At 36.4% G+C, this 19,808-nt stretch overlaps 1 protein-coding gene and 1 non-coding gene across 2 annotated transcripts in view; one reads left to right on the top strand and one right to left on the bottom strand.

Annotated features, from left to right (window-relative positions):
* Plcl1 (phospholipase C like 1 (inactive)) overlaps positions 1-19,808 on the bottom strand; it is a 339,038-nt gene that overhangs the window by 24,962 nt on the left and 294,268 nt on the right. The window contains exons 4-5 of the mRNA XM_027924999.2: positions 18,972-19,047; positions 16,616-16,725 (exon numbers count right to left, since the gene is read on the bottom strand). Coding sequence (XP_027780800.2) covers positions 16,616-16,725; positions 18,972-19,047 — 186 coding nt within the window. The remainder of the gene's footprint in view (positions 1-16,615; positions 16,726-18,971; positions 19,048-19,808) is intronic.
* Positions 14,385-14,491, top strand: LOC114083788 (U6 spliceosomal RNA). Its single transcript, XR_003581206.1, has one exon. It is a non-coding gene; the product is annotated as a U6 spliceosomal RNA (small nuclear RNA).

Below are 19,808 nucleotides of genomic sequence, written 5' to 3' on the forward strand. Positions count from 1 at the left end.
TGTGTATAAAACAAAAATATTAATCTGCATCACATGGTTGCTTTTAGAATTGATAATATTAAGTACGAAGCACTTGAAATATCATCTGCAAAGAGTGAGCACTTTATAGCTATTAGCTATTAATATTTGTTATAGTTGAAGTAAGTAATTCTATATTAAAAATATATTCCAAAAGAAAATCAAGTACATCAGTTCCAGTCAGGGATAATCTTGATCCCAGTGTTATGTTAAATATTCTGATTTCCCTTAAAATGTCTCAGATCTTTCTGGTATACTCAGGTTTGTTTTCCAAAATTCCCTAAGTTATTGGATAAAAATAATGATGATATCAAAATGAAAGGAATATTATAAAAGTATACTGAGTGTGAAGAGAGAAGGTTTGCCAGTTTGGGACTTAAATGTATTCTAGGAAAAGGAACAGTTTCTCAAAGAATTTTCATATATTTATAGCATGAAGTATATGATGAACTTTTGATAAATATTTAAAGAGTGACAGTGATAAAGATGGTGATAATTCACAAAGAGAGGAAGGAACTCAAAGATAAATGTTATCCAGATTTTCAAAAAAGATTATACAAAAAAATTTTTTAAGTTTCAATCACTTGTATTATTAATGATATCCAAAGCATAATGGAAAAGACAAAAAGCCTGAAAAGAATGAAAAGCATCTTTTTCCAATCCTCTTATGAGCTAAGGCAACAGTATCTAACGTTTTGTTGCACTGGGACAATTTTTAATATTTTATAGGTTTATTCATGTAAGTCAATTCAACATGTCAAGCATATAATGTGTGCTCCTTCTATTGTAATAAGAAAAATTAAATGTGGGCACTATAATTGTAAAATGTAGAATGGGGCCACCAAAAACTGCATATAATGTGTGCTCAGAATAGCTACACACATGTCTACACACATGCCTGAACACTGCATGAACTGCAGAAAATGGAAGAAACAAATGCCCTTATCTAGAAACTTGTGCAACTCTATAAAATAATCCTGTGAACAGTTAAAAGATGGCCACAAGAGGAAAACAAAACAACAGTAGGCTTTGCACCTGCAAATAGAAAGAGCTAAAACCAAAGGACCAGTCTGGTGCACATGGGAGCTTGCTTGTATTTTGCAAAGACAAAATACCCTGGTAGGAAAAGATGAGACTGAGTAAAAGAGTAGAACAATGAAAATTAAAATTCGCTATGGGTGTCCTATTGAGGAATTTGGAGCCCGACCCCACAGTATGTAGATCGTAGCCAACTTTTTCTTCTATCAGATGGCGTGTCTCTGATTTGATATCAAGCTCCTTGATCCATTTTGAGTTAACTTTTGTGCATGGCGAGAGAAAGGGATTCAGTTTCATTTTGTTGCATATGGATTTCCAGTTTTCCCAGCACCATTTGTTGAAGATGCTATCCTTCCTCCATTGCATGTTTTTAGCCCCTTTATCAAATATAAGAAAGTTGTAGTTTTGTGGATTGGTTTCTGTGTCCTCTATTCTGTACCATTGGTCCACCCTCCTGTTTTGGTACCAGTACCATGCTGTTTTTGTTACTATTGCTCTGTAGTATAGTTTGAAGTCTGGTATCGCTATACCGCCTGATTCACACTTCCTGCTTAGCATTGTTTTTGCTATTCTGGGTCTTTTATTTTTCCATATGAATTTCATGATTGCTTTCTCTATTTCTACAAGAAATGCCGTTGGGATTTTGATTGGCATTGCATTAAACCTATAGAGAACTTTTGGTAATATCGCCATTTTGATGATGTTAGTTCTGCCTATCCATGAACAGGGTATATTTTTCCATCTTCTAAGATCTTCTTCTAGTAACTAAGAACAGAGTATGGACGAAGAGCATGAGAAGAAGATTAACATTAAACAGGGATGAGAGGTGAGAGGGAAAGGGAGAGAGAAGGGAAATTGCATGGAAATGGAAGGAGACCCTCGGGTTATACAAAATTACATACAAGAGGAAGTGAGGGGAAAGGGAAAAATAATACAAGGGGGAGAAATGAATGACAGTAGAGGAGGTAGAGAGAGAAGAGGGGAGGGGAGGGGAGGGGGATAGTAGAGGATAGGAAAGGCAGCAGAATACAACAGACACTAGTATGGCAATATGTAAATCAATGGATGCATAACTGATGTGATTCTGCAATCTGTATACGGGGTAAAAATGGGAGTTCATAACCCACTTGAATCAAAGTGTGAAATATGATATATCAAGAACTATGTAGTGTTTTGAACAACCAACAATAAAAATTTTAAAAAGCCCCCCCCCCAAAAAAAGAAAATTAAAATTCGCAGAGGTTAAGGAAAAAAAAAAAAAAAGGAAAAGAGTAAATGTTAACTCCATGAGAAAATGGAGCTGTCAGGAATTGCAGAAATACCCATCCATGGCACATAGGTATCAAATTGGTGGATGTTAAGAACAGGCTTAGCACACAAGCATCAAATGTGACACTGGGCACCATGAGCATGGATGTTAAGAACAGACTCTGGAGTCACACAGGTCAAGGTTTGTATGCTCCTCCACTGCTTACAAATTAGTTATGTTCTCTTGAACAAATCTCATAGCTTCTGTAAGCCTCTCTTTTCTTCTCTAAAGCTCAGCACTGTGGTTAGGCACAGTCCCAGGCTGCACAAGCTGGATTTTATATGAGAAAAAGATACAGGAACAAATCATTATTTTACAGTGCGTCAGGGTGGTGAACACAGGAATAAGATTGTGTATTAGCTACGGGTGTTAACACTAAAAAGGAGATTATTGGGTTCTAATAATAATAAGACATGGACAAGCGACCCTGCAAAGGTAGTGATGCTGCACATGAGTGATACAGAGGAGCTGGTCAGGTGACTGAAAAGGGAAAGAAGATCAGAATCTCCAAGAGCAGCACCCGTGAAGGAGTGGAATCATAAAACTGCTTGGCATTTTCCAAGAGATGGGACCCTGAGAGAGGCTGCTAAAGGCCTCGTCACAGCATCCCCCATTCAGGCCAAAAACTTGAAACATTTTCTTATAGCTAAAGGACAAACATCAAATCATTTCTCTCATTCAATGTCTACTCAGTCTGCTATTAAAAAGGCTTGTTTACTTTTAATTCTGTTAAGTGTATTTAAAGCATTTTTTCAGAGATTAAAAAGTTTTAATTAAATTTCTCTCACAAGGAGGTTATATTAGACTAAAAAGGATTAGCTATTATTTTCCTGGTGTCTTCTGTTTCTTTTATTGAGTCAAAACTAAAATAACTGTGTTTGGTTGTCAAATTCAGCCAAACTGAGGATGGAGCTGAGCATTAGTTGAAACCTTCCTCCTCTGACATACTGTGTTGTCAAGCTTGGTACTATGCTTCAATATTCAAATAAATGACAGGTTCATGAGAAGACACACTGCTGCATATGAATCCTTTAGAAATTACTAAAGACTTTTCCCAAGAGTAAGTCTTATGGGGAAAATATCACTGTATTACCAATAATTAATATCCATAGTAAAAGGAACACAAAACTTCAAGGAAAACTTTAGACTAGACAAAGAAAAATGCTTAGACTAACAACTTTGTGGCAGCTATATGACAAATCCAGAAGGCAACAGTGACAGAGATTTAACTGAATGGTTCCCCCTAGGGTTGTGCAGTGCACAGCCTACACAGTAGCCTGCACAACTCTGGTCACTTTAGGATCAGATTGATAAAACTTTAACTGCAAAACAGAAATGGCACTGATGTAATGTGTAACCAAGAATTGTGTAACCAAGAGCTCTAAGGTAATATTGGTTATATTGATGTTTAAATTCAATGAAATTCACAAAGGCATGTTATTAATTATCAAGGCCAGCTTTAGTTCAGGGATCTCTGTGAAAATTCCTCCTGGGTATCCCTGACCAAGGAGCCAAAGGAATTGATGCTCTCAGGAGCAGCTGTCTAAAATGTAAGGACAGTAGAAATCACTTCACTGTTTGCTCTCTGTCCCTCTGACGTGACAACAATCTCTAGAACAAAATTATATTTCCTGAGATGAAAGCAATGATTTTTAAGGTGATGGCTATTAAGTAGAGGATGACAGAAATGATTCAGTCTGGTTGGTAGAACTATGATTTAACAGCAGAGAATGTGTTTTCCAGAATTTGGAATAGAATTTCCACTCTGATGGTGATTACAAATTATACTGCTTCTACATTTTTAAGTTTTTCATGGTAACAACTGAGAATGATTTAGATAACTAAACTAGAGAAAGATGACATTCTTCTAGCATCATTGTCTACGTTTATCATCACAAAGCTTATGAATAGGGTTAAGGAATGAGTTGTTTAATATAAGAAACAGGCCTATGTCATAATATACACACACTATATACACATGGTTGTATGTCCAGCTAATGAGTTGTTTAATATAAGAAACAGGCCTATGTTATAACATACACACACTATATACACATGTGATTGTTCCTTTCAATGGCATTCTTCCTCTCTCAGGCTAAAATGTATTACAGATAAAGGAGGGCAGGAAGGAAGTGGCTGTTTTTTCCCTCTCTGGTTTTAGATTACATGGAAAGACTATGGGCTGACTCAGAGGATACACAATACACATTGTTAAGAATCTTTAGTTCCACGTTAACTCAGATTTAATATTAGGACATAATTACTATTTACACATACTTTTTCATACCCAAGAATTCACATGCTGGCTTCATTTTTAGCATCTTAGATATCAGTTTCCTGATTGATATCAAACCCACAACATGCAAAAGCCAGTTTCCTGCAACATGTATAATAAGAACATTGAACCACCTAGAAGGTAACAGAATAAGAAAGTGGTATGCAACAAGTCATGTTTTGACCAGCAAACAAATTGCTCCTAAGAATCTATGGTATTGTTCCAGCATACATTGAAATTATGTCCAGCTAAGCAGTTTGGAAGAATAAACTACTGATTCAATAATGTACTATTAGAGGACATAAGTAATTCTAAAACACTTAACTTTCCCTCACTACATATTTTTGCTTTAAGGAAAAAAAAAAAGAAAAGGTAAATCCAATTAAATCTGGAAAAATCAGAAAATCACAGTGAACCAGATCCATATTTCTGACCCAAGGCAGTGAGAATTTCTTCTGAACCTCAGGCTAACCTTTTAGGGCATGCAGTTGTATTAGTCAGTTTTCAGTCTCTGTGACAAAATACCTAAGATAAACAATTTAAAGAAGGAAAGATTTATTTTGGCTCACAATTTCCAAGATTTCAGTCCATGTCATTTGGCCTCATTGCTTTGGGCCTGAGGCAGCACAGTACATCATGGCAGGGAAGGATGGTGGGTTGCCACTCACATCAAGGTGACCAAGAAGCAGAGGGCGGGTGCCAAGAAAGGGGCTAAGGTCTCAATATCCCCCTCAAGGACATGCTTTCGTTGACCTCACTTCCTTCTATTAGGCCCCACCTCCTAAGAGTTCCACCACCCATAGCACCATGGGCAGACTACCAAGTTTTTTTTAGCATGTGGGCTTTGGGGAACATTTAAAATCCAAACCATAATAGTAATATATTTTAAATGTATATGAGAAATGAATACTTTAAGTCATGCTCAAGAAATTCAACCTTATGAGATCAGATTTGTTTGTAATTGATCAGGAACATCGTGTTGGCCCAAGAGATTGATACATCCCAGACAAAAGGATCCACAAATCACTTTTGTTTTAGTTGATTCATAATGCCAGCTGCCGAGTAGCACACAGCTGGGAAACGTAGCTGATTGAGGGATAACTCTAAGAGATTTCGATGGCAATCTTTTTATCCTGGAATACATTGCAAACCAATTTAAGAACTTTCCATCTCTGAGTACAATTGACTCAAAAGTCCATTGAGAATAGTATCTTTTATATAAATACTCAGAGAGTATAGCTATCTTTAGAACACATAGCTTTATCCTGGCAGATTTACAAGCCAAATCATGAGGGGTTGGTGTGTTTCACTACATCATAAGGATTCTCTTCAGTTAAAATGAAACCTATTCTCTTTGTATCTGAGAGTCCAACTTAATAACTTAGCAACCTCTCCATAAAATCATCTCACCATGCAAAAGTCTAAGACGCAAGTCTAAGTCATGGTTCTGTGATATGGAGTCTTTTCTTCCAGAAGTTACCTTCTGTCAAAACCTTAGTATGATGATTAGAATGATGATGCTAATGTTTCTTGCCTTATGCAATCAGCTTTCTAAACAGTTATGTGTGGATTTTTAAATGAATCTAAATTTACTTTTAAAACTCTGAGGGGATTTTGTTTTGAAAGAATCATACAATTTAATCTTTTCATAAAGCCATGAATTTTCCCTTAAAGGAAAAATTCAGTTCCTAATGATTCTAGTTTTTGATAAATAGGTATCTTCACTTACTATAAATGCTTTAGATAGCAATAATACATGGAAAGTGATTAATAATCAAAATTGTTTTATAAGAAGTGAGTGACAAATCAAGGGAACGAAAGGTTTGTTCCCCAACCTATTACTATGAATATGTAATGTCATACATGACGTGTGTTTGAGCACACTGGATTTCCCTAAAATGAGGGATGTCTAATTAAATTGGAAAATAACCACTTCTTGATCGAGGGAAAATTTTCTCCCACCAATTATGATCTTTCTATATGGCTTTAAAAGAGTAACATCTAGTTGCGTCATTTTTAACCTAAATCATCATTTAGATATCTACATTTATGTATACATACACACACATACATATACATATGCACATACATAACATTTTATAAACACGTATGTATGTATGTTGATGTTAGACTTTACCTCAGAGCCTTGTGTTCCTAGAAAATGGGCACTTAAGAAATTCCCCTCTCCCTACCAGTCTTTCGTTTTCTAGAAAACAACTTACTGCAAAGAGGCCCCTCCTGCACAGGACTTGGCTTAGCCTCAGGGATCCTCCTATGTTTCCTCCAAATTCTCCTCCTTGCCTCATAACTAATCGCCTGAACTGTCTGTACCCACTGAGCAATCTGGACAAAATACCTGTTATCTTGACTTGAGCAGACTTTAGTTAAGCTTCTCTCTTCCCCTGAGGCCAGTGAAATTTGACTCACCTTCCATCTGGGCCAGCACCCAGCTTCTCATTAATTACATTTCCCAAGAAAGGGCTTACATGAGAATCAGTTGGGGAATCATACTACCCTCTCTCTCATAATCAGTTCTTCCTAACCCTCTTTGCCCCTCCCTATACAAAAAAGACACTTTCTGCTTCACCTTTAAGATGCTTGAGGATCTTGTGACAGGAGGGTTCTAGCCCCACACTGCATAGCTCTCCTCCATTTCAATAGTGTCTTTCCGTTTATTACAATAATCCTTTCTAGACGTATCTAAATCTGGATTTGGTTTTCACTTTGCTCAGATTTAGGATAATGAGGAATAAAGACACTAGATAGATGTATTCCATTTTTTTTTCCCTGTTGAGTAATAAGGTCAGATGAGGAGCTTATGTCTATAAAACCTAAACGGGTCATGTGAGATTAGAATTAAACAATTTTGTTATCAATGTTCTCTTTCCATATATATCATTGCAGAAATAAGTTAGCTGAAAGTTACAATATGAAACTCACTTAGCCTAAGAGTCTATGTGTAAAAGACAGATTTTTTCTGTTAAAAAAGTTTTCCTAAGAGGAAAGTGAGGCCTTCAATAACCCCACAAGCTGGAGCCAAGGCCTCTGGTCTATGTTGCATCTATTCATTAGAATCCTGCCACTTTTGAATTATTCAGAATCATTATAAAAAGCAGCTTTCATCTGAAAAAAAAAAAGTGTACCTCTGAGACACACTAAATTTAGTTCATAAAATGAAGTGGTGTATTCTCCCATAATCACGTCAACAGCCGGGCTTTTATCTCTACTGTGCTCCTGGGCAGCACAGCTGGGGATGCAGCCACCCAGAGCACAAATCTGGACACCACGTAGCCAGCCTGCTTATAGCTAAGAAGCATTAAAATTTCATCTCCTATATTGTGACCAGAGCTGTTTGAAATAATGTTTTCAACTTGTTGACCTTTTTGTTATTAGAGATGCATTCATTATACTTTTTTAAACAAAGAATTTATCCATTTTTCTAATACTAATATTTACATTCTCTATCTCCATCTTTTTGACTTTGAATTACAGATATCTCTCAAAGACTAACTTTATAATATTATTCTCTGCAGTTATAAGCTATCAAATGAATTTGACACGTAAAATGTTGCCAAAGATTATTTTTTAGAAGATAGGTGATTAAATTAACTTTTAATTAACAATAGGACCAGATTGGCTATTTTAACAAATTAGTTATGGTGCTAATGAGTGATACTCAAATGAGTAAGGCAGAAATTTTAAAAATCCCCAGACCATGTTGAAGAGTTCCAGCACTACTTTATTTTGATTGTTTTCTTTTTCACCATTATTTCCAGATTGTTTGGGGAAAATCATCCTCAAGGATCAAGATACAAGGTAGGATTTTGGAGTCTATGAAAAGCTAAAGATATTCGTTCTCAGCTTAACGAGAACTTCCTGACCTCTCCAAATCCCACTGCACTTTCTCATAGTGCTGGGCAGACTCTCCGTTAAGGCACATAGCAATGACAAATTTAACACACACTGTATGATTAATAAATAATTACCACAAGACTGTCAGTTCCATGAGACCAGAGGGCCATGTTTTATTCACCATTTCATTCTCAGGCACAAAGCCTGTACCCAGTAGGGACTTAGAGATATATTTGCTGAATGGTGTGGAACTTGGTTCCACCAAAAATAAAACAAAATTTTAAAAGTATTCTTTGCTAATTTACAGACTAGGAGCATCTTTTGTGCTTTTTACCTTCTTATTTATAAATAGTGAAGTGAAAATAAATCAATTACTTGGATTGGGAGAGAGGCTTTTATTCTGTACTAGCAAGCCCAACAGGAACAGGGTTCTAAACACATGTCTAGAAGTACCTCTTCAAACACCTAGTCCCAGGATAAATATATCAAAGTGTATACTGATCACTTTATAAGTCTTAGTAATTTTTTCTTTGGTCTTAAAAATAACAGTCCCAACTCATTGAATATGAGCTTCAAGTTGTTTTTCTAAAAGTGATCCATCCATTCTCTCCTGTCACCACTTTCTTCCTGGTGATCAGTGATTTGCATCATAAGGCAGCTGGCTAAGATCACTGGTGAGTCTAAGACTTTCTGGGTTGAGTGAGTCAAAACCAGCTGCCCCTAGAACCAAACATTCAGTTTTGGCCTCATTGTTATTTTTCCCTCCCAGTTGCATTCACTGGACATTTCCAGTATGACAGATAATATAACTGTCTGCCAAAATTCCAACGTTGTTTTTATGAAAGGCAATTTTTTAAAAATTTTATTTAAAATTAAAATTTAAAAATCAATATAGCCTACAGGAGATACAGACTAGATCAATATGCAACATTCCTTTCACTAGCTACTAGGCTACCATTCTAACAATATTAGAAACTCTTTAGGTTGGTAGGTAAATTTTGAGCAAGTAAATACACAGCTAGCTGGCTAGTTAGGTGAACAGACAAGTATTGTCTGCAATAGCATTTACTTATGTGGTCTTTTCTGTATAATTTGCTTTTTTACTGCAGAGTATTTAATTTATGGAATTTAGCAGACTGTAATCTATATTTCCAGGGTAGACCTTCTTTGAATTGCAAATTGACTTTAATTATCAGAACTTCTACATGTTATCTGAGTATTCTTGGTGCAGGAGACCCTTGCAGAATGAATGCAAAAAAGATCATTTTGTTTGCCAAAATTCCCAACAGGATGGCAAGTGTAGATCATTCCATTTGCAAAGAGCAGTCTGAAAAGAAGAAGATAGCAATGGGAGGGATTGTAACGGAAGACTGCAGAAAGAGTTGACACTGGGTATAATTAGGGTCTTATAGTGCCATGGGTTAAAAAAAAAATCTATCAAAGGTGGTGTGAGGATCTGTAAGTAGAGAGAGAGATTCACACTATTGATAAGTTTAGTACAAAAGGACCCATGTATTTTATTTAAGAAAGAGAATGTAGTCAAGTTACAGAAAATAGTTTAATGAAAATAATATATTTCACTTAAACATAAAATGTGCAGAGCTGTAAGGACTCTAGCGATCACAAAGTCTGATCTCATTTTTAGTTAAGATATCCTAACTCCACAGAAGACAAGAGAGTTTTAAAAGATTTTTATTACATACACTTAGTTGCAGATTTCTAGACTCATAGCCCAGTGGAATACATTGTTCAATTTCCTTTGTGACTAAACTCTTAGATAATTCTAAAATAAAACAGAAGGGAATTTATAACCCTAGATTTTATTTTTTATGTGTCCTTAGAAAGTGTGTTCTTTGGACTTTTCAAGTTTTGCTTAAACCTTGCGAATGTTCACCTCTCAAGGATGATGATCAAGGACTCTTCAACTGCGCCCCTAAGGAAGCTCCTTTCTTCCTGCGAGCCTTTTTCGGGGAAGCTGAGGAATTTACTTCACCTCTTATTTATAAATCTGCTCATGTTCCTTATTCAAAGGAAGAAGATTCCAGAATTCTGTTCCAAGAGCTCGGTTGATAAAGGACACATTGGGGGTCTGAGTAGCAGGACTGTGGCTGTGGAGGAGTGGGCACAGGAAGAAATACAAAAGGGAGTATGGTCTTCACTGAGCTTTTGCTGGAGGTACAGCCCTTAAACTTTCTCCATTTCATGAGGAAGTGGTGGCTGGCAACATCTGGACTAAAAGCCAGTGAACAGCAAAGCTGTCCAAGAGAAACAAGAGGAGGCTGGCTGGATTCTCGGGGGTCCAGAGTATGGCCCTCTGCTGTGGAATTTTTGTTGTTTTCAGTGGTATCTTTCCAAGGGCTCAATTATATCCATTCACTCAGGGGTGATCAGGCCCAGGGGAGCAGATTCATGGTAGCAGAGCTCATAGGAGATGGGTCAATAAAAAAGGAAATAATTTCTTCATTCACAAAGAAAAATGTGACTTCTAAGTAGATAGAACTAGTTAAGTACTATCTCTTCCTCTGAGGTAGAGAAACATTAGTCATGACAGAGTGTTCATTATCCTGGATTCCTGAGTGTCCCTCACTGGCCTGTGACAGACATGTAATATAGCAAGAAGTAAGTCATTGTTTTAAGACACTGAGATCTTCAGAGTTTGCTACCCCAACACAATCTATCATATCCCTATCCATTCAGAGGCATAGAGACAAAAAAAAATTTTCCCGAGGCCACATGATACAAAGTGTCTAGACATAGTCTATACTCTTAACCACTTTGTTTTATGTTTCTCAAGAATTGATAGTAATATCAATATTAAGAATAGTTTATTATTAATTCATTGTTGTCACTGGGTTTTACAAATAGCTGTTCTTTACTGAATGATTTGGCTCAAGGAGGAAAGTTAGTCCTTCTCTACCTTCTACTCTAATAGCCAGCAGCTGCCAAAGGACAACATGGACAGCACTGGACATGTTACTTATTTATTATACCCTCACAGCAGCCCCTGGAGGCCCAGTCACCATGGCTGCCAGAAGAGTTTGGCTCAGCATCTAATGGAATGATTTAAAATATCTCTTGCCATTCAGTTGAGGGTAGGCCCATTCTCCCTCACTGATCGCTCAGAGCAGGTAGATGCTTCTTCCCTTCATATTCCTCTTCCTGATAGACCATCATCTTGTTTCCTTTCCTCTCTGATCTCTCAACAATTGCAGATTCTTCACATGAACTTTTTAGCTTTGTTTAAAAATACATTACTATGGTGAAATCCATGTAATTTCCTTATATAACTCTGGGGAACTGTTAGAGTCTGAAATTTGGGGGTTCAGTGAGTGCATCTGCCTGGGTTAGGAACACAAGTATCCAAGGAAGTGAAGTGAAAAGGTTTAGCCCCTGTTATTCTAAAGGAAAATGAAAATACTATTAAGTTACAAGTAGGAGGACAGGCTTATGCAGTGACAAAAAGCCAAAAAGTTGGGTGGAAAAGGTTAGTCATATCTTTTGAACATAAATCTATAAAAGTGGTCCAGTTTTATGGCACACACTGGAATGCATTAAATTATAAGTTGGAAATCCATCCAAGGAAAATACCAATATATATTTAATAGGAGTAGCCATTGACATAGTAATAGTTTTATTCACTTTTTATTTACTACATGTCATTCAACTAGTGATCAATAAAATTCATGAATCAGAAGGTTGTCACTTCTTAGTCCTTTTATTTCTTCTTTATCTCCAGTGATCACTTATTTATAGTTTTTCCCTTTATAATAAAATGCTTGCTAATTTTATTTCTTCATTACATTGAGATACCTCTACTTGATACTTCTCCAGCCTGCTAAAATTGATTTCCTCATAAATTTTTTTTAGAATGTAAAGATAATGGAATTTACTTTCTTACAATAGCCATATATAATAGGTCAAGTTAGAAAAATACATATTAGGCAAGCTCACTCAGATTCTACTTTCATATTCTTTCTCATTTCAATTTTATTGCTGTAACAATCTTAAAATGAAGTTCTTTTTGTACTTAAAGAGTCAGATCACTCTGGATTGAGTCCAAGGCCTTAAATCAATTCTATTTCAAAGCATAGTGTTTTTATCATTAAAATAGTATAAATTCATATATTTTGCAAGAGATTCACTCTCATGAGTGAAATGGTTCCAAATTAAAAAGAATTTGACTGTTTAATAATGTGTTGGCTAGGTAAGTGAAGTTATAGTATCTCTTTTTTGGAAGCCCCAAACAGGAACATAGAAAACAGGAAAATTTCCCATTGTGATATTTTAATATTATGTTCATAATGAAAGTGCTATGCTTGGAACATTTGTGCTCCTCCAAATTTCATGTCAAAACTTAATTCCCAATGCAACTGTATTAAGAGGTAGGGCCTTTAGGAGGTGATTAGGCCATATGGACTTGACCTTCATGGATGGAATTAGAATCCTATAAAAAGGGTTGAGGGAATTAGCTAGCTTTTGTCTTTTTGTTCCCTTCTGACATGTGACACAGCATTCATCCCCTCCAGAAGACACAGTAACAAGGTACCATACTAGAAGCAGATTTCACCACCTCCATAATTATGAGAAATAAATTCCTGTTTATAAATCATCTAATCTCAGGTATTTTGTTATAGTAGCACAAAGAGACAAAAACACAAAACTTCTACCTGAAGGACAACAAAGAGAAAAGACAGAAAGGACTGTTACCGTGTGGGGGTGAAAAGGGGTGGAATTATCTTAGTCCAATGATTACATGGAAAGGTACTGAGGATTCAGTCATTGAGACACGCTTCATCATATCATCCCAACTGGACATGGAAGCTATTTACAGAGTTCAGTTTTGTAAAAAAGAAAGAAAAGGAGTTACAGTTGTATATAGATGTATGGCAAAAGTGTAGGGAAATTAAAAAGATCTGCTAAGCAAATCTCTATTCTGTACTCACGTGTAGTGCTAGTTATAAATTTTTAAAAACATGTATAAGAGCTTTCAAGGTTATCTTGATTTCAGCCTCTTTGCTAGATTCTAAGAACTAATCCCTAGGAAAATTTGAACACCGTAATTATAATTTATTCATTACATTGTAGAGTGATTTATTTTTCTTTCTGCAAATTTTTCTCCATCTTTCTAATCATTGCATGACATTATATTACTATAATACTGAACTACAGAAAACATAAGCTTAAGAATTTATTTTTTAGTCTCAGTTCAATTTGCTCTCAAGCCAGTGCCTATTTCTACCCCTCCATGCTGCCAACACACATTTCACTGAGGGCTTATTTCTTGTTTTTCTAGCTCTTCCCTTACTTGTTGGAAATTACACTAGGATTATATATTTTTAGAAACATGAACCCACAAATTAACTAGCATTGGTAAATTACCTTTCCTTTCTACTAGATAGTGGAGAATATTTGTCCTAATCATGTATGAGAAAACTTTTACGGTGGACAATGAGGAATTTTGCAGGTAAGACCTGCCATGTCTCCCTAATCTATGCCATGTCCTAATTTGATGAATAATCAGGATGGTTATTCCTAATTTAACTAATTAAACCCAGTAAATTAATTGGAGAAAATTTAAAGAGACAGAGGGATGGGGGGATTTGTTAAAAGACTTTAGGAGCTCTGAAAGTCAGCAGCAAGGCTGCAGAACCAAGCAGGAGCCGAGTAAGTACTCCAGATGTAGATAGAAGTAGCAAAGGAAGAGTTTTGCAGAGGAAGCTGTCTCCTCAGAGCAGCATCACTAGAATAAAGTCTCCAGCCAAGCCCAATCTCCTTTCTCTTAGCTAATAATTCAAATTCTGAGGAAGTCATCTGTCCAGCTCTTAGCGAAAGGATACCTGATTAAACAGGCTCACTGAATTCAATGGTAGGGGAGGTATTGAAATATTTCCAGTGCTCCCTTCGGCAGCACATATACTAAAATTGGAATGATACGGAGAAGATTAGCATGGCCCCTGCGCAAGGATGACATGCAAATTTGTGAAGCATTCCATTAAAATAAATATATATTTCCAATGAAATTTTCAAAGTTTGGAAAAGTCCACTACTTTTGCTTAAGTTTCTCATGCTCAAACTGATAAACCAGCAGCTAGCTAGCTTATTAGCTACAGTAACAGATTTTTTTAAAAGATCTTAGAATGATTTGTACAGCATTTTCTCAGCCACAGCAAGCAATCAGCTCCTGTCACAAAATACATACAAACCTCAGAAAACACTAAATGGGATTAAGTCAGAAGTTAAAAAAGAAATAATCATGACAACAAAAATCTTCCTGCAATCGTCTTCCTTACCAGAAAAACAAAAGGTAACAGCAAATATATATACTGTCTAGTTCTGTGTGCTGACTTAGATTTTTTGTATGTGTTAGCTCATTTACTTTCTCATACAATCCAGAATATAGGTACTTTTGCCATGTTCAGAGAGAGTACACCCCTTGGCTAAAGTCTCATTGCATCAAGGAATCCACACTCAGAACCTGTACTCACCTCTGTACTAACTGTATAGACAAGTGCATTCTTTTAGAGGGTAGCCACAGGGTTGTGGCTGTAACCATGGGCCTGAATTACAAATCTCAGCTCTGTCATTTACTAACTGTGCAACTCCAAGCAAGAAGCTTAAATTTCCCTAAGCCTCAATGTTCTCCTTTGTGAGATGAGGAGGGTCATATCAGGGTCAGCATGCATTGCTGCAGGGTCACACCATGCTGCAAGGAAGAAAAGGGAAATGTATATAAAGTGCCTGGCCTTGAATTCTGGCCACATAGTAAGTGCTGATTAGTTAATGGCCATTATTAGTCTCTCTCCCCTTGCATGCTAGTCCTGAAGGCCCAAGTAATATTCTTCACACTTATATCCCTAACACATTTCTTAGTAATTGGTGCATTAAAAAGCCCAAATAAATATCTGCTGAACAGAAAGTTTTCTGTATCAGATTCACGTTGTCATGTAATACTCTAGGGTCATACTAAGCTGCTCTTTTCATACTAAAGCTCTAGCTCATCCCTTCCCCTTGAGCAAATAATGCCTATCTTTCCCCAGGCCCTGAGACTGCTAACTTCATGAGGTCAGAGTCTGCACCTCTTTTGTTCTCCATATATCCCAAGTGCCTACCATAGAGACTAGAACACAGCAGGAGTTTAACAAATACATGTGGTTTTAATTTTTAAGAGACATACATGTATGTATGTATGTATGTATGTATATATATATATATATATGTATATATATATATATATGATATAGGAGATTTGTAATTTATGCCCATATATAATCTGGAGCCAGACTGCCTAAGTTTAAAACCCAGCTCCATCATTTACTAGATGAATGACTTTGAGTAATATATATGACCTTTCAATACCTCCATTTTCTTACCTGTAAAATGAGAATAACAAGAATAAGGCATTGTTGTATTAAACTGTTAATTCTTATTAATCTCATAAAATAGCACTTGACACATAACAAGTATTCTTTACATGTCAGCAATTATTAATTTTGTTTGTGGTTGTTTCTCTCCCATCACTTTGCCAAGGATACATAATTCTGACTACCTAAATTGTTTCTCCTTTCATGTAAGAAAACATAAAAAGTGTTATCTTAACTTAAAAATTCTGAAATTAATTTTCAGGAAAGAACAAATTGTAATCTCAAGAAACTATCTCAAAACTACTTGAAAAAACAATGTATTTATAGGAATTGTCCTTAAAATAAAAATCCTGAACGGCTACAGATATTCTGCAGTGCCAGTCTCTTCCAAATCACTTTTGTTGGAACCTTCCCAGCACTTGGCACTATTCTTTCCACAAACAAGAACAGCCATATTGACTTGAACAGAAGTATTTGAGTAAACACACACACACACATACACACACACTATCACCACCACCACCACCAGGCAAGGAATTAGGTTTCACACACATGCTGTCCTCTATCTCATTGCCCTATTAAGGCAAAAAGCAGATCCATCTCAGGATGCATCTCTACATGTCTTAGAGCATGAACTTGACCATCAGGCCACACATTACTTTAAAATCCAAATCACCATCTTTAACTACTGATGTATCTCTCCACCTTGCAGAGAGGAGGAGGGAAATAAAGGCAAAGGGGGCAGCAGGGTGTTTCTTCTACCTTTAGTACCGTGATGTTCCAAGCAAAGCTCTCAGTGGCCTTGTTGAGTTTTCTTCCTTTCAGTCCTTCCTTTGCCCCCAGGTTATGAAGTTCTTCATGGAACTCCATCCCTTGGAAAAAAGAGTGGGTAGGAAATAATAGTGCAAATTCAGAAAAAATGAGCATCTCAGCATAAAAAATATTATCAGTAAAATATAATTTCACATCTCAGTCCTCTCAGAATTTCTAAATCTCTAAACTGAATTCTCCTTCCTATGTATTCATTCCACCAAATGGCTGTCCACGGGGCAGGGGACTATCAATAATCAATACAGGCTAAATTACATTTCAAACAGCCAGGAACCATTGATGAAGACATCAGAAATTAAGCAGAAGTTCTTCCAACAGGTTCCATTCATTTTGTGGAGGGCTTTTGTGTGGAAGGGTGTGATGTACAGCTATATGTGAGGAGCCTCTATCTTCCTTTTCTTTATAAGCCAGCCCTGTGGCTTCAAAGCAGGCCCTGGGACCCATGTGGATAATAATCAGTAATTAGTAAATAAACATCAACTAAAACTAAAAAGATATTCTTAAAAATAGCATTCCTGGAATCACCCAAGTGTTTCAGATTTGGGAATAGCCTTAAAGTATTTCAGTTCTACCATTTGCTCAAATTTGAATACCATTCTGGTAAAATTAGCATAACTGATTAAAGTATTATTAGTAAATATTGGCTTAATACTAATTTTTTATTGATTTTATTAATTTTTTAATTTTTTAGTACTAATTTTAAAAAACAAAATTGTTTTACCAGTTTAACTTCATTTTAATAATCCAAGTCAATTAACATAAAAAAATTGAATACTATGAAAAACATCACCATCATCTGTTTCTATAGGTTTTGTCTTAGCACATCAGGAATGGGAATCACATTCTCTCATAGACAGCTTGTTCCATCTTTGGAGACCTGGGCCTGATATTGACTGAGCCAAAATCTTCTTCCCTGGAACTCCTCAGTGCTAGCTAAACCCAGACCAACAATTTCTAATCTCTTTCCATAGTGCAGCTCTTTAGATACTTGAAGAAATGTTGGCGGGCAGGGAGAACCTTGAATTCTGTCCTCAACAGAATGTGTTCTAACACATTTCAGCTCACTTATGACTCCTTTTTAAGGACAGCATCCAAGCAGAACCATTGCACTGCCTGGCTTCCCAGAATTGAACAGTGTACACAATCTTGTATCCAGCAGTGGACATTGTACTCAGAATAGACTTGAAGAGCCCACACTGGGTAGGGATTTTCACCATTCTTCTGGTTCTACATACTTTTATTAATGTAGCCTGAAACAACAGTAACTGTCCTATGTGCTGATATCACAAATATATGTCCTAACAAAGAGTATGAACATGGAGCCGGGGCTGACATTCTGGCTCCACTTACTGACTGTGTGGGTCTGAGCAAGTTCCTGAAACTCATTGGGCTTCAATTTCTTCACTGGTGAGTAAGTGACAAGAGGGTTTATCTCAGGGATTGTGGTGAAGATAAATAGGTCAATACATAAATAGCTCTTAGAGAGTGTTGGCATCATATAAGTATTGGATACTGTTTTTGCATTTACTGTCAACTGAAACATCTCAGCCTGCTGGTCAGTCAGTGAAGAGAACCATTTTTAAAGGTCAGCCCCACCATGTTGATATAAGATCTTGGATCATTCACTCAGTCTCCCAGAATCTCAGGTGCCTCATCTGTAAGTTGGAGATGAGGACTACATTGAAGAGTTAAGAGGACTAAGTAAGATAGTGTATGTGCTTAGCATATCATATGCATATTTATAAAGCAACTGTCTCTGTTGTCAACTTCTTTACCATAACCATTATTGTGTCTGTGAGAGGAGCACATGGATCTAAGAAATAAAAGCACAGGAGTGCGGATGAAGATGAACATAAATAGAGGTGTATGCTCACAGACATGTGACCCCTCCCATCCCTAAAGAAAAAAACAAGTCTAAAATGAGGACTGGGAAATGGGGCAAATGCCCTAGAAGATTAATAGTTAATCAAATCATAAAAATAAAGTGAGCTTGAAGGGGTCTCATTGAACCCTACCTCCCATACCACTAGTAATAGATTTTATTAGACTTCCAAACCACAAAAGTAGACTTAGAAACCCTTGTCTCTAGTTATTTTCAGACACCACCACCCCCAAATACACAAATACAACCATCCAGATTTCTTCTGTAGTAAACAAAAACTTAAATGTAACTTGTAATTCAACAATGACATAAAATATTTAAATTTTAAGAGGAAGGACAGAAACTTTAAAAAAATTCTGCAAAGAATTATCATTATGGTGCTTAAACCAAATATTAAAAAATTACCTGCTTTCTGACACTGTAAAATCTTTTCATGGACTGTGTCTGCCATTTCTATGAGAAATCGGCTCTCTTGAATCATCTGTCACAAAATAGACAACAAAAAAAAAAAATGGTTGTCAGAAATCCTTAAACTGGTTCATTGAGAAGGTGACATACAGAGACACCTGTGAGATAACATCCAGTAACAGGGACATGACTTCAACCACAAGAGATGGGAGAAAGAAGGAAAATTTCTGTCCTAGCCCCTGTCCATTCTAATTCTGAGGCTGTAGTCACCCTTCTTACAATTGATCCAGTTGTATAAATGCCAAGCACACAGGGGGTGCTTGTTGAATAAATGCATATACATTCTTTAAGTATCAGGTCATATTCATGAATGTCTCTGATACCACTGCTTGCCTCAAAGGTTACTACAACATCAAGGCAAGTGGTATTGAGACAATAGCACAAGAACCAAAATACAGAATCACCTAGTGATAAATTATAGGACTTCAGGATGCATTATTGAAGCTGCCAACTTAGATTTGGATTGCCCAAAGACGGAAGTTCTGGTTCTTTCTCTAGTGCGGTTCTGTAGTAAGAATGAGGAATGGGTCAGATTTCAGAGTGAGGAGCTCAATAGAGCTTGTAGACAATAACACTGAAATGGTTGTCTTTGCCCTCTATTTTGGGTTAGAAAGCAACATGTCTAAGGCATTTTATATAATAAATACATCTTGGCATAGGGAAAATAAAACAACTTTTCTGCTAGCAAAGAACAGAAGAATCTGTGTGTGAAGATGAGAAGCAAAATCATATCATATATCCATTTAACAAATACCTATTGAGCAGCCATGGTGG

The sequence above is a fragment of the Marmota flaviventris genome, chromosome 11 (genome assembly GCF_047511675.1).
Source record: "Marmota flaviventris isolate mMarFla1 chromosome 11, mMarFla1.hap1, whole genome shotgun sequence".
Taxonomy (NCBI): Eukaryota; Metazoa; Chordata; class Mammalia; order Rodentia; family Sciuridae; genus Marmota; species Marmota flaviventris.